The following is a 15161-nucleotide window of genomic DNA, read 5'->3' on the forward strand; positions in this document are numbered from 1 at the left end:
AGGAGAGCATGTATTTTACCAAGCTCAGTTATTCCAGTTGCCTGGCCGCATCCTCACTGCCCTGGTGAGTCACTTCATTGGGCTGTCCTTTGTTGAACCTGCACTCTATGGCACTGCAGGCATCTTCTAATTGCCCTGGGGTACCCGCACTGCAATTTGCCTCGAGAGACCTCAAACATCCTTGTAGCTTCCCATGACTAAATTTTTCTGGTGTTTGTCTTAATCTGCCTTCTCTCCATCACTGATGTCTTTTGACCCCATCATGCAGCTCTGAATGATTTACTTGCCGTTATCCACCCATGTGCTATAGCAAAAGAACACATAGTTTGGACCAGGGGTAAGATTTGTGAGTTATCAACTTTCTACAGCAAAGGCACATCTGTGCCAGAACTTGGAGGCCTGCGGAGAGTTAGATATCTGTGTTCAAACCTCTCAGGCTTGGCCCCTGTGAGTGGCGACATCTTCTCCCCAGTACTCTGTGGCCAAGGCTTCACAGCATGTCCCAAGGCTTTTGTGGTACCTGCTCATAGGCCTGCATACCTTCTTTTACTGAGGTACCCTACAGGCCCAGACCAGAACCAACTGACCTTAAGAGTGCCCAGAGCCATAGTCAGTGGAAAATTTGGGGCCCGGGGGGGGCGGATAATTCTCTCGATAGTGTGAATGGAGAAGAAGGGAAGTCTTTGGGAGCTAAGTCTTTCCTGAATCAGTAGTCATAATAGAAGAAGGATGCATCAAATGATACGCATTTCAGCCCTGACAATAACAAAACTGTACCAGTGTAATTGTTTTTAACATTAACAATTTAAAATACTATTTTAACATTAATAAGCCCCAGTAGGCCCTAAGGAGGAGCACTTTCTGCACCTTCATGTCCTTGAGAGCAACAAGGACCATGGCTAGGAAGGACTTGATGTCCTGATTCACCTGCAACAGTCAACCATTAATTTAATGTATATGCATGGCATGCCTTGGCTGCTGGGGGCCTGAAGTCATAGTTGTCTACCAAATCCACCTAAATTATCTTTGTCCCTCTACCAACAGCTCTGACTCCTCCAGCCAAAGCTACAGTTGCCCATGTCCTTCCTGCCTGCGACTGTGGACTGTCTGCGTGGACCACTCAGGGGACAACAGCAAACTGCACAAGCAAAAGCACCCCATATTGTGGCAGCAGAGAATTTTTTATATGACATGTAAATAAGAAAGCAATACCTGGCTCTCTGCTGCCTGGAAAGACTTTTCTTGGAGCAAAATGCTCCCTCATCCATTTCCTATGAGGAAGACAGAAACAGAGCACACTCTCTGTAGCACAGTACACAGGAGATAACACTGTACGAAGTTGAGGGGAGAGCTGAAGTGAGAGCCAGAGGTACTCCTGAACAGCATTAGCTGGAAATTCAAACTGCAGTACGTAATCGAAAGACTGTGACTAAGAGGGATACGTCAACCACATGAAGACTGTTAGGTAAGAAAGAGGAAGATCCCAGGCCAGACACAGTCTCCCTGGGCTTTGTACCCCCTGTACCATGTTAAGGAGAACTGGTGAGGTCTTCTCTGGAAACATTTTTCATCAGAAACAGCAGAATCCTCAAACCCGAGAATTGGTGTAGACTCACAGTGTGTGTAGACACTCCACTTTGTACAAAAAACCCCAAACGTAATTGGCAAAAGGGCGTGATCTTACATCCCAAATGAGCTTTCTGATCAGTGGGTAGTCAGTTTTTCCGAAGGGTACTATTTAATGGTATTTGTGTAAAAAGGAAATATTGCCAGCAGGACAGACAGACAGAAACTCACAATAACATAAGTGAATATGCAGTTCTTTCACCCAGAAGACTGAAGACTGAGATGTAGACCCCTATTTAAGTCAGTCTGAGCAAAAAACTGAAACAGTATATTCTTCCCCCCGGATCCAGTAAGTATGCTAATTGACAATATGGCTACGGACTGTCCTGGAGGACAAATATTTTTCCACTAAAAATTTCTGAAACTTCTTATTTCTTTCTGTTGCAAACAGTAAAGATGTTTGACTCAAAAGTCTTTTCAGGATAGGAAAATCAATTTTTGCCTAGCTCAAAATGCTCAGTAGTCTTACTGATCTGCATGGTATTAGCAATTCAAAGATAAAAACCATCTGTAAAATATTCACAAGTCTGGAAATACTAGCTCAGCATGAGCTGCGAAGGGCTTAGAAATTTTCCTTAGTTCTTCCAAGCCGATGCGATAACATACTTGATATTTCAGACACTTTTGATTATATTTGTACTGGTTTACTTGGGTCTTTTGCAACTGATATTTTTCTCTGCTTTTGCCTTACTTCTGTATTCTTCAGTGTAATTTTTTTCAGAAATCAAGTTGTATCCTGAAAAGGTCTCCTGTTCCTGAGGAGTTGGAATATGTCTATGTATGTGTATGTGTGTAATTTTCCAAAGTTAAACTAGGGGATTATTCCAAGTACTGTTCACGAAGTATATTGTTTTAAGCACATTGTATTGATGTTGAGAAAAGGACTATCAATAGACTGAAAAATTAGTGGCCCTGACAGTGAATACATGGAGAAATTTCCTAAACATTTTAATACCCTAACTTTTTACTCAGAGATCCACATTTCAAGAGAATATAATCATTAAATTCTCTTTATTGGTGTTGTTTTTCTAATATCTTCACCAAATGTAAGAATTTGCTGTAATTAGCTGCAGCTTCCTCACTCACCATATCTAAGGAGCAAATCTGTCACTGCCATCTAGCGTCCTCAGAGAGGTTTCTGGACACTATGCTGAGAAAAAAAGCATTTTCATGCTGAAATTGAATTATTTCTCCAGTTTCTCAGCTAGTAGTAAATCTCATGTAGCTCACAGTACGTCTTAGACTGTATGTTGCCATTCCAACATATTAATGAATTTAGAGGACAGTTGTCTGGGTTCTCACTTTGGAAAGTGATGTTTGCTCACTTTTTTCTGTCCTGGAATATATATTTGCATCCTCTAAGTCTTCCTTGTTCAGGCTTTTTTAACCAGCACAGAAACCATTCCTGAGGAGCACCTGGCAGATTCCTATTCCTGTCTTACCCTCTCCGCCTATCCAAATGATCATTCTTAGCAGACATCAAAATAGATATAAAAGGCATATTAATCAACAGCAGTGCATGTGCTGTTAGGTGGATTTGTGTAGTTCCACATAAAAACTAGCAATCTAGTGGGAAGTTATTAATTCTGCTCGTATTACATCCTGGGATACAGCTGTCTCAGCCTCTCATGGTCCCTTCCTCGCTCACGGTATCTCAGGGAAAGCAGTCAGTTCAGTCTCTGTTTCAAGAAAACGACATTTCTTTTCACTACTTGATGATCTTGGGCAATATGCCATATGGGTCCCCACCAGGAACGCGTTCAACGTTATTCTCAGGAGATGCCAGCGTGTCCAGGGCACTGGGTTCTGCGGAGAGTTTTCCTTTCTGGCTGACGGCAGCGTCAGGGCCCCCCTGGCTCTGACCTCAGCCTTCTACTTCTGCGGCACGAGCATTTTTGGTTTCCATTTTTTCTTAACAAAATGCCAGGAACTGACAGCCTGGTACTTTTCTGAGCTGAGGTAGAGCTAACCACAGAGCAGCGCACGCCTCTCGCCGGGGATGCAGACGCATGAGCTGGAGCCCTTCTTGGACTTGTGCCGGAGGCTGCTTCCAGTCAGCCGAGCGGCAAACAGGAATCTGGCTGTTTGGGCTGGGGAGCAGCTGGATATGATCACGCTGAAGCCTCTGGAAAATCCAGCTTCCTGTGCAGTACCTTTTCCCCAGAAATTCACGTAGATATGAAAGACATTCATTGATGTCCCCTTGCTTCCCTGTGCACCATTGCATTCCCTGCTCCAGTGAGGCCCAGGCCAGACCTTTGAAATTCAGAGCATTCAGACTCAACAACTAGCCCTTGTGGAAGACTCTTTTTTATTTTGACACTATTTTCCACAAAGTCTTTATACTGAGAATAATGAGGACTAGGGTTACATGTCCAGAAGCGTATTTTACTGCAGAGTAAGCCAAACTGCAGCCCAATATCAAGCATTACTTTTTCAGGCACACCATGTCTGTCAAAATTTATTTTGACATATAAATGAACCAATTTCTGTTTGCTAGGTATAGAGAATTGTGTTGACTTTTTCTGTAACAGTTTTATCAATATTATGTCATATAACAGAACTTTGATTTTAGTCCACTTTAAAGTTTTTCCATTTGTACGGTGTTTTTCTTCAGGTCTATTTCCATAATGTCCTCTAACCATATTAAGGTCTGGAATACATTAATTCACAGTTTTATAGTCAGAAGAGACGACTTAATCTGTTAGGTTTCCTTGTCTGACCATCTATGTCATGTAAGTGACAGAATTAAACTCTCCTAGCCTGTTGGTGGGTAAGCCTGGCAACTTGTGCCAGGTATTCAGTGTCGATGGGCTTTCTTGGCAGGCCTGGCTGATTGATTCACTTGGGGGCTGGTTTTGAGGAGGCAGAAGAGCACAGTGTAGTTTCAATTAGGTATTAATGTTTAGCATTCAGATTAAGGTGGAAATGAATTTCACAGCATTTCATAATAATTTCTCATACTTTCTGTAATGATATGGACTAATTCCGACTCAGTTCTTCATGTGCAAATTTGAGGGTTCTTTCCTTTTTCCTCTCTTTCTGTCTTTCTATCTTTCTCACCTACTCTCTTTTCTATAACATTCTTTTTATAGAGGGAAAAAAAAAAAGGAAAACAGATTTTTAAATAGATAGGAAAATTTTAATGACTAAAATGCACACATTAGGGTTCCTGATTTCTTTTATCCAATAGCTCTGCCTTGCTTTTATGACATAGAGTGTAGGATATTTTGATTTAAGTTATGGAATGACAGAATCATAGAATCACCGGGTACCAGGTTGGAAGGGACCTCAAGGATCATCTGGTCCAGCCTTCCTTGGCAAAAGCATGCTCTAGACAAGATGGCCCAGCACCGTGTCCAGATGAATCTCTAAAAGTGTCCAATGATGGGGACTCCACCACTTCCCTGGGGACACTATTCCAATGGCTGATTGTTCTCATTGTGAAAAATTTTCCTCTTGTGTCCAATTGGAATCTCCCCAGAAGTAACTTACGCCCATTACCCCTCGCCTTCCATGTGATTCCTTGTGAAAAGGGGAGTCTCCATCTTCTTTGTAGCCACCCTTTAAATACTGGAACTTGGTGATAACGTCTCCCCTAAGCCTTCTTTTCTCAAGGCTGAACAAACCCACTTCTCTCAGCCTTTCCTCACATGGCAGCCTTCCCAGTCCTTTGATCACCTTTGTGGCCCTGCTCTGGACCCTCTCCAGCCGGTCCACATCTTTTCTGCAAAGCAGGAAGCAAAACTGAACACAGGATTCCAGGTGTGGCCTGACAAGCACGGAGTCATTTCACAATGTCATTTTGTTCCTCCAGTTTATTTAATATTATTTTTTAAACCGAAAAATAATCACAGTCCCACACCATTTGCATTGATTAAAAACAAACAAAAAACCCCACACAACTTACATTTTACTGAAACAATTGCTGTAGATATCAAAAGAGTGACCAACATGAAAAAAAAGGGTTCTTTTGAATATTTTGATTTGAATGTTCAGGTTCTCTGCTGGCACAGCTAGCCATAACCTCTATAAAAATGTCCCTCGAACTACTTCAGTTTACACCAGCTGCAAACATGGGCCGTGTTACTTACTGTATGTAGCTTCATGCAAGGTTTCAACCTGCGTGATTCTCTTGTTGTTGCTGCTACTTTCTGGTTTCCCCAGTGTCATACAGGCTGATGATTTCTGCAGGGAACATTCTTCCCTTTTCTTGCTTTTCTGTCTGCTTTGGAATGACGCCTCGCTGCTTCGGTTCCTTCTGCTCATTCGAAAGATGACAGGGGCATTCATTTCCAGGGGGGAGTCCCATTCAAATGGGGATACATTCAAATACCTTTGAATTGTCTAACTTCAGGGTTGCAGTCTGGTGTCACCCAGCTCAGGGAGTCACCATGCAGTCCTGACTCATTCATTACACATCTGAATTCCCAGTACACTAACAGTAATTTCACACAGACCCGAAGGACTGGTTTAAAAATATAACCCTGCTAGGTTTATCAGGTCTATTTCTAGGGACATGCTAGGAGATCCTTGAAAGATGGTAGACATGCTCAGATTATTGGGAATTAGTAGTGCTCATGATCATGTACGATATATCCAGCATCTCACTTTAATACCAGACAAACTTTAAATGGTGCAATGCCCCTTGAAATTGCTAATGATTTCTTTTCTTCTTTCCTATTAAGTTAATTCAGTCCCAGACTGACATACAGCTATATAGTTCCATATATACAGTATACATTAGGTGGTAGGTAGCCAGTGCTTTTTCACAGAACCTTGCTGTCCTCTAATAAATCTATATGCCCACATTATTATTTCCATGTACTCCAAGCTGCTCTGCAGCCTATGACATAGCACTCAACTGTAATTAGCACCAAAATATGGAGTTGGTATGCAGGACACGGACAATTCTTTTGCCCCAGATGCTGTATTCAAACTGCAGCGGTCCATTGAAGAAGTAGAGATAACCTAAGGAAAAGGAAAGTTAAAATGAATTAAACCTGAGAAAACTATGTTGTCACATTGAAATTATCCTTCTAATAAAAATTATACTTCTTGTTTTCATTATTTAATAACTATTTTAAATGTAATATTTTAGTATCTAGAATGCTCAGCTAAATTTTCAAAGGTCCTCATGCCATTTGCCAGACCTGGATCTCTTTAAAATAACTAGTATTTTAATTTAGTGTCAAGCTCTACATTTTATTTCTATACAGCATTTGCTTAGGAAAATAGGGGGCTTGCCTGTTAATGTTTAAGAGTCTGATTCGGAAATACTCCTTGAAGAGTTGGACAGGAATGGGCTCCATTTGAAGGAACATTATAATACTCCTATATTAAGCATATCCCTTTAGGTTTCCTAAGCAAGGAGGCAGGTCTTTGTTGGCTCCTCAAATATATATGTACACAGTTTAAAAGAGCACCTTGTCCAGTGGGCAAGTTAGATCAGAAACCTGATTCAGTTGAGAACAGAACTGTTGTTGTGAAAAAATCAAAATTACAGAAGAGAGGTTTTCCCACAGGACATTAATCTCAAGTTTCATCAACAGTTAATTGTAGTAAAGTTTCATTATCAGATTACAAACCATTTCTTTCATAGACTGCATCCACTCGATCACCAATTCCTGCGAATTCTTCCTCTATCAGCCTGGGGTAGCCTGCTTCCATAGCCTCCGCCTCTTCATCATAACTATATTAAACACACAAGAAAATAAAAATTCAGAAGACTTACAGGCTGGGAGATTGGTCTGTGCCCTTTATATGCTTTGAAAGGGCATATATAACATCAGAAAGAGCCAGCCGCCTTTAGGTACCTTATGTCTAATGTGATCATGACACTCAGAGCAATAACCCAGGGCCCTCTTCCACCAGAAGTACAAGCTCAATAAACACAAAACTAATAAAGCAACATTTTCAGAACTGATCTCTAAAGTACATATTATATGGAGGTGATTGTGCCTGGATGTATTGGCACTACAAGCCTACCCCGAGGCTGCTCGGCACAGAGATACTGGGAAGGGATGGTAACATCTTAATTATGCATCAGACCTGGCTGTAAGCCCCACTCATGGACAGAAAAACCCAGCCATACTCGGGTGGGATAGGTCTCACTCTCACAGTACTGATACCATTTTGTGCCACACAAGCTACTCAAGGAAGCAAGATGGGAATTCTGTCTAGGAGACATGACCGTATTACAAACTGTCTTGTATTAGGGCATTTTATTCACCTTTCCTTTCTTTCACTCTTTCGGCTTTTAGAGGCTGTGCCCATATGTTTAAAAAAGTCTTGCATACAATTTTATGACATATTCCGCACAGCTATAATACCAATGAAAACCACGATGTGAGCCACAATCGAGTGCCTGCTTTGAAACAACCTGCTGATCTTTTGATACTTCTGGACACGTTATGACTGGGGACACTGAAAAGAATCACCAGTCTGTCTCCACCTTACCTCCAGTACTTATTTCCGGTAAAAAAGAGAGTCTTGCCAGTGTCTGCAATATGAACGGCTGCATCTATTCTTTTCATTTCTTTCGGGAACCCCATTTCATATATCTTTTTAGGAAAGTCTTCAACTATGTCATAGCCATTCAAAGCCCAGACTTTCTTTCCTGAAAATAAGAACAGAATATGCATCAGTCTTTTGTAAAGGCTCAGCTTTGAGAGCAGAATAAAATGAGGATGTCATGATCCTTATTTTCATACAAATAACAGATTCTTAGGTCACATACTCAGCAGGTATTAAACTATTTATGCTAACTATGACCCTAGGCACTTGAGCTTAATTCTACATCTCGTGATTCACTGAAAATTGTATAGATTTGTATGGGATGAAACCAACAGAGTTTGTTTTATGAGCAAGGAAGGTAGGATGTTTTGTTCTTCTATTTATTACCTCTACATCACTCACTAAGCTTGACTAAATATGTATATTTTTCTGCCAACAACAAAACTGAAAACTCACCCTTAAACATGAACACAAGATCTTTGATGGGGTTTTCATAAGCTGCATCTATTTTGTTTGGAAGGTCTGGCCAAAAGGATTTAAGTAACACCAGTTCTGCCTCAACCATCTGAGGGTGCAGTCGCCAGAAAAACCTAGTTCAGGAAAATAAAAATACATTTAATTTTTCTTGTCATAGTACAGAATAGCAGTATGTTTGATGTGCTATACTAAAAAATAGCTAATGAAGAATTAAATTATTTTCCAACACAGTTTTTTCAATACATAGAACCCCTAGTAGACCTTTCCTTTCCTCTTAGTTACCTAGCTGCAGACCGTTTCTGTCACTCACACAGTGATCATCTCAAAAAACAAATGAATCTTTTATCGTTTAGAATAAGAGAAACACTGTTGCCATACGTAAGGCTTCTGAACGTAGTAGAATTTAATTCAAATAAAAGTCAGTATATTTGTGCATGTTGAAGAAAGCCCTGTGGAATGATAAATTTGTACAAACGGTCTCAGTCTTCAGCCATAACATCTTCACTTCACTGGGAAGTCAAGTCAAATTGTATTATAAATCCTGCCTAAAAAGATCTATGACGTAGTTTCTTAGAGGCATCTATATTGATCTGTGAATTTTTAAATTTATGTTTACTCCGATCTTTGGTAAAAAACTGAAAAGGAGTTTTCACATGCTCAAATTTTATCCAGTACCCACCACCCATGATAGGGCAGTCTTTTTACCTGTCCTTGAAGACCAGCATTTCTCCGCGAAGTTCTGTTATTGCATCAAGGGATAACTCTGCATCACATTTCTCTGGTGTTTTGGGATGTTTTGGGTTGGGATCTTTGTCTCCAGCCCCTGGAATCATATAGTACGACTTAAGTTTGACAAAGTTCATTTCCTTTCTCTGGATCATGGTTGAATAGGACATGGAAGAGTTCCCAAACAGAACGATGATTTGTACTGGGGAAAGTCTGTTCTCTCTTTCCCTCCTTCAGCCAAATAAATTAATTGCAGTTCAGCTGTGCTGCAAAAATGTTAAATGGACTTGCTTTCTTTATCCCAAGTTTTGAAGGTCCCCCAAAAGTTTTATTATCTTTTCTTTTTATTCTTTTTATTCTTTATTCTATGATGAAACATGGATATTTCTGTTTCTCCCTTCAGGCTCTGTTTTACCTCCTCTTTTGAGGCGGGGCAAAAAGTACAAGGACTCTGCTCACCACCAAAGGAGACAGCACAGAGGCCAACTGTACTCTGCAGTGTTACTTCTTTTTTTTTCTTTTTTTTTTTTCTCTATGAACTACAAAAGCTAAATATCATCTGTTCCTGAAATCTGGTTGCCAAGAATCCGGTGAATTGATCTTGATCAGTCATGACTGTTGTTATTTAACATCTGCAGCTCTTTAGTAACTGTGGAGTGCATCTGTAACGGGTTATAATGATATAGGAAACATATATTATATATTACACAGACTTACCATAGAGCTCTTGGATCCCTTGCACATCATCGTCAGGAAGCACAAAACCAGTTTTTCCAGTGTATGTGTAAATTGGAAACATCAGAGCTCCAGGGTCTCTAGAGTGTTCAAGTCCCAGTGAATGACCAAATTCATGGGCAGCAACAAGAAACAAGTTATACCCTATAAAAAACCCCCAGTAAATTAAATGTAATGTATATGTATACATGAAAGTAAACGTATAACTTCCTGTATCACCAGAGTGGACTTGGACTAATTAACGAACACTAAACCACTAATTGTGCTTTAACATATGGGACAATGAAGGAGACAACTGGATTAATGGAAGAATGATGTATAATTGTTTCTCTTTTTCAAACTACCGTGGGTTTTGTTTTAAAAAGGGCCTAATCGATTAAGTATCTCATAGCTGGTGTTCAACCTAAATTTTATTCGAAAATGTTGCTCTGTAGGCAGATTTAGATTTCTTGAAATTTCTTAGCAACACTGGAAAGTTCTAGGGTGAAATCTTATCCCTAGTGAAGTCATGAACATTTCTTCCAGGAATTCACCTCAGGTAGAGAGTCCATATCGTTTTCAGTATTGCAGCAATTAGCTTTGATGCTAGGAGGGTGAAATAACACAGTGATGAAAAAAAAATAGTGCTTTGTTCTATTTGTACTATATTGTTCTCTGTCCTGAATAGGCAAGGCATGGAATTTTCAGATTAGATGTAGGTAGCTGATTTGCAGTTGAGTTAAGTATATGTGTTTTCTATAAACTTCAGTAAGGTAATTCCCATCAGTCTGTGATCAGAACTAGCTGCCCTTAAGCTCAGTGAAATGCCAAGCTGACAAAATACCTTGTTTGTGACTTTTTTTAATCACTGCATTTAGGAGGTGTATATCTTAAAATTTATGGTAGGTGTATGTTATACTTCCCTTTATGATTGGAGATTAAACCCAGCTTCCTATGAGTAGACAGTGAACATAATGACTAATGTACAGTAAACAGGCAAAACAAACTGTTTACAGATATCAAACAGGACGAAATTATCCATCTACCACCATTTAAAATAAATCAGGAACTTCTGTTACCTCTAGAATCATCTGACCAAGCTTCATCATCATCAAAATGGGCATCTCCTCCATAGTCTGGACCAGGGGGGAAAGCATGAGCCAGTAATCCAGAGGGTCCATCGAAGGGGTAAAAGTCACCATGTTCTATAAACAATATTCAAAACAATGACATCAATCATCCCATTTTATTGGCAGCAATTAGTAGAACGTAAAAATAATTGGTTCTGTGTTACCTTTAGTGCCAAAGGAGATCATGATATCAGCTATACCACTTCTTATTCTGGTGAAGTTAAGCGGTGTCACATCAGACCAAACTTTGAATGCTTTTTTGAAAGCTCTGTCTACTTCAGCACGTCTCAGATCTGAAGTGTAATTCATAATTCTGTCAAACAGATTAATATCTCCAGTCAAATAGTGTGAATTGCAGAAAATGTGTAATACGACTTTTATCCAACTGTGCACTTCATTAAAATTTTTTGCTTTTTTCCTGCCTATGTTCTTATCTAAAACCAGAGCTCAGCAGCTGCATACAGTATGCAAAAAACTAAAAAGAACCATTTCTAAAAAGAACCATTTCTATTTTCATTAGAATAATTCAGAGCAATCTGAAACGATCCAATAGATTTCTGTAATTAGTTTTATATGCACCAGAACATACAGAAAATGACAGATATATTCTGTATTAAGTCAAATCATACCAGTAACTTCAACCTTTTTTTATGCCATATAAAATATCTCATGATCGTCACTTCCTGAAGGAGCAAAACATGATCCAAAGAGCTTTTTATAGGCTAGAATCATCCATATTAAAGTAATATTTATCACCAGATACTGAATTGCTAGAGTTCAGTGATATCATATTTGGAATCTGTTAAAAAAACTCAGGTTGCAGCTGGTCAAAACCCCCTGTTGACAACCTTGTGGTATTAAGGGAGAAGAAGCTTCTCAGCACCGTAGCTTCCCAAGGTCAGCTTTCTGAGGTCATGGTGAGGGGGTCTGTCTGACCCCTTCAGATATCTAGCACCTGGATAAGCACAGATACCTACATCTGGACTGTGAAACGGAAGAGGGACAAGGATCAGTCCCTGCTCTCACATCCACATTGCACAGACTGCTTTGCATCTATGCTGCCATGTCCAGGACAAGACATACGTGAAGCAGACACTAAGCCAGGTCCAAAGCAGAGCTAAGAAGTGCTTAAGCACTGTGAGGATCAGTGGTGAGGTGTGTGATCTTAGTCCCTACCCCTCTTCCATTCATCACCATGGATGTACCCAGAGTGTCTACACGGAGGCCAGATGAGGAGTTACTAGCTTTCACCACACCAGTTTTCCTCAATGAAACAGCACAATGGAAAAAAAATCGCATTTACTTCCTTGGGCTGTAAGGTAGGCTTGGGGCACCTTTCCAAAAGGGGTCTGTAAAGATTTTAAACTGCAACATGCATTTTGTCAAACTCAAATGCATCTTTCTCCCATCAGCCTCACATACTGAGCAACCTACTGGACAAGGTATCTGGAAAGAAGGTAATAACAGTAATAACACTCAAAATGTCATGCATTTACCTGTATGTCAAATTAGTTTTTGACCATTTCAGTTTTCTAGGGAAAAAGTTATATTCCCCCACATCTGGGACACCGCATCTTGGTTTCTGCATCAGCTCATATGTTTCTTCATCTAACTTTCCTGTCACCTCCAAGCCAAAAAATGCTTGCATTTCTCGAAGTTTAGATGCCACTGTGTTGGCACTCTTCCTTATTATGCCAGCAGGATTTGGACGGAGATCATAGTGAGTCCTGAGATAGCGCTAAGACAGGGAAAAGAAGTAATAAGCCCAGTTTCCAAAGAGTTGTAATTACACAACTTACTATTTATAAACCATGCAAACGAATTATTTTATACTGTACCTCTGCAAACTGAAGGTCTTTCTCTGTGAATTCATGGCTATCTTCAAGGGGAATAGGTATTGCCAGGCAAAATGGCAAACCCAACAAGAAAAAGACAGCTGAAAGTCTTGATTGCATCATGTTGGATTTGCGAAGTCTGAAGCCCTGATGTTTTAGAGAGCAGTTACCTTTACTTTTATAGCCCCAACCCAGTGAGTCACTACTTAGGGACAATTTAGAACTTCCTTGTCGCTGAAAGTAAACATGCTTAGACGGCTACTTTTTCTCTCCTCCCCAACACTGTGGTTTAGGCATCTGTTGTCCCACTGAGGACTCTCAAACTGTATCTTTGTATAAACACGGTCTCTGAATATTGACATAGGTTGTGGGAAGAAATGGGCAGAAGCAAGCCACACTTTTTTGATTATTTTGCAATGACTTACACTGGCAATAACTTTGCAGTAACTTACTCTGCTAGAAAAATTGCCATTCTACTATTTGACAGACAATAAAAATATATAACAAGCTTCATGATTTTTTAAATAAATTCTGCATCTTTTCAGTAATTACCCTCATTCAACAGTAATTTTTAATAGTTGGAATAGATCATATGCACTTCAATTATTAATAAATGTTGCCTTGGAAGATAAGAAATAACATTATGGAGTATACAATAGGATATTATATTTCCTTGTTTCTGTAAAGAAACACAACTCTAAAGCATTAACACAAATTTTACTGCAGAGATCTTTAAAGTGACTTCCTATCTGTCTCTCAGAATAATTTACTGCTTGAGAGGTACCTAAAACCAGAAATGCTAAGTATCAGGAAATAGTTTTGAATATTTAAAATGGTTTTTTTTATTAGTAGTAAATCAGGTCATATAAGTGACAATTTCATACAAACTGTCTTCTTTAAAAAACATGAATTTAATTTACTTTATGAGGGCAGCACAGCCATAGATCAATGAGACAGCTACTACTCTGAGAGAGGCAATCTACCAGCTACAGCTAGGCAATGAACCTGTGTGTCTAGAATGGCAGAAATGTGTGATTCTGACTTACGGCTGGATAATAGGATAAATCTGGCATTATGACAGACATGGGCATTATTATACTTCAAAGTTTAAAGATCATTTCTGTCTCCCCAGGATCACTCCAGTCTCAGCTGCTGCTAAGACTTTGATTTTTTACAAATGAGGGTGGTGAAACACTGGCATGGGTTGCCCAGAGAGGTGGTAGGTGCCCCATCCCTGGAAACATTCAAGGTCAGGTTGGACGGGGCTTGGAGCAACTTGATCTAGTTGAAGATGTTCCTGCTCATTGCAGGGGGGGTTGCACTAGATGACCTTTAAAGGTCCCTTCCAACCCAAAGTATTCTATGATTCTACGATCATGTCCTGTGCTCAAAAGCATGGGTCCAAGGAGAGGTGCCGTTTTGTCTGAACCCACATTCCTTTTTCATGGAGGCTGCTCCTGCATGGAAAACCTCAGGCAGCTTTCTGGTAGACAATGGTACACTCTTTCTGGAATAGACTACCCTGCCGTGGATGTTGGCTTGTTGACAAAACAGGAAAAGGATGAAAATCAGGGAAGCTGAATGTGTAAAAGCTCAATTTGTTACTCAGAAAATATTAGCCTTCTGTCCTATGGTGATAAACAGCAAAAGCAAATAAAGCTGAGAGGAATTTGTTATGTAGGCTATTTCTATGTCAGTGCCCATCTCAGCCAGTGATAAATACAGTTACAATTAGGGATAGACAACATCTGTTCAGGCAGTTTGTATGTTTTCCTTCACACTGTCCATCACCAGGGCTGAGAATTTTTGATTCAGCAATCGTGGCATAAAGACTGTTGATTATCCCACCTTCTTAAGAAGTGCTCTCCCCTGAAGAGCTTCAGGACGAGCACCGAATCTATATTGCTGATGTGCTGCGCTCCTTGCTAATGCAGGCTGCCAGATTATGTATATGTCTTATTTCTTTCCTTCCAAAATTCCTGTGTTGATAATTGCAGCATTGCTTTCATTAACGTTGGGGTACTCAGTTATGCAGTAAGTAGAGTTTACAGTGAATTTTGCTTGCTTTGTCTGGAGCTTAGGAGCAGTGGTGCTGCCTTTTTGTAGTTTTCATGGCTGTAAGGAGCACTTTCTTGAA

General features: G+C 40.0%; 1 protein-coding gene across 1 annotated transcript; it reads right to left on the reverse strand.

The window, feature by feature from the left end:
- Window positions 1-5562: 5562 nt before the first annotated feature.
- Window positions 5563-13184, reverse strand: LOC134517118 (collagenase 3-like). The gene is made up of 10 exons (XM_063338351.1): window positions 13028-13184; window positions 12686-12927; window positions 11354-11502; window positions 11139-11264; window positions 10063-10224; window positions 9325-9442; window positions 8599-8732; window positions 8086-8245; window positions 7215-7318; window positions 5563-6597 (listed from the first exon to the last, which is right to left on the reverse strand). The coding sequence occupies exons 1-10, from the start codon at window positions 13145-13147 to the stop codon at window positions 6497-6499; spliced, it is 1416 nt and encodes a 471-aa protein (XP_063194421.1). The 5' UTR covers window positions 13148-13184; the 3' UTR covers window positions 5563-6496.
- Between the last annotated feature and the right edge of the window lie 1977 nt (window positions 13185-15161).

This window comes from Chroicocephalus ridibundus, chromosome 1 (assembly GCF_963924245.1).
Source record: "Chroicocephalus ridibundus chromosome 1, bChrRid1.1, whole genome shotgun sequence".
NCBI lineage: Eukaryota > Metazoa > Chordata > Aves > Charadriiformes > Laridae > Chroicocephalus > Chroicocephalus ridibundus.

Coding starts and splice junctions, on each gene's coding strand:
- LOC134517118 (XM_063338351.1), bottom strand. CDS start 13,147: ATGATGCAATCAAGACTTTCAGCTGTCTTTTTCTTGTTGGGTTTGCCA. Junction 12,928..13,027: donor AAGACCTTCAGTTTGCAGAG/GTACAGTATAAA, acceptor TCCCTGTCTTAG/CGCTATCTCAGGACTCACTA. Junction 8,246..8,598: donor TCTTGTGTTCATGTTTAAGG/GTGAGTTTTCAG, acceptor TCTTATTTTCAG/GAAAGAAAGTCTGGGCTTTG.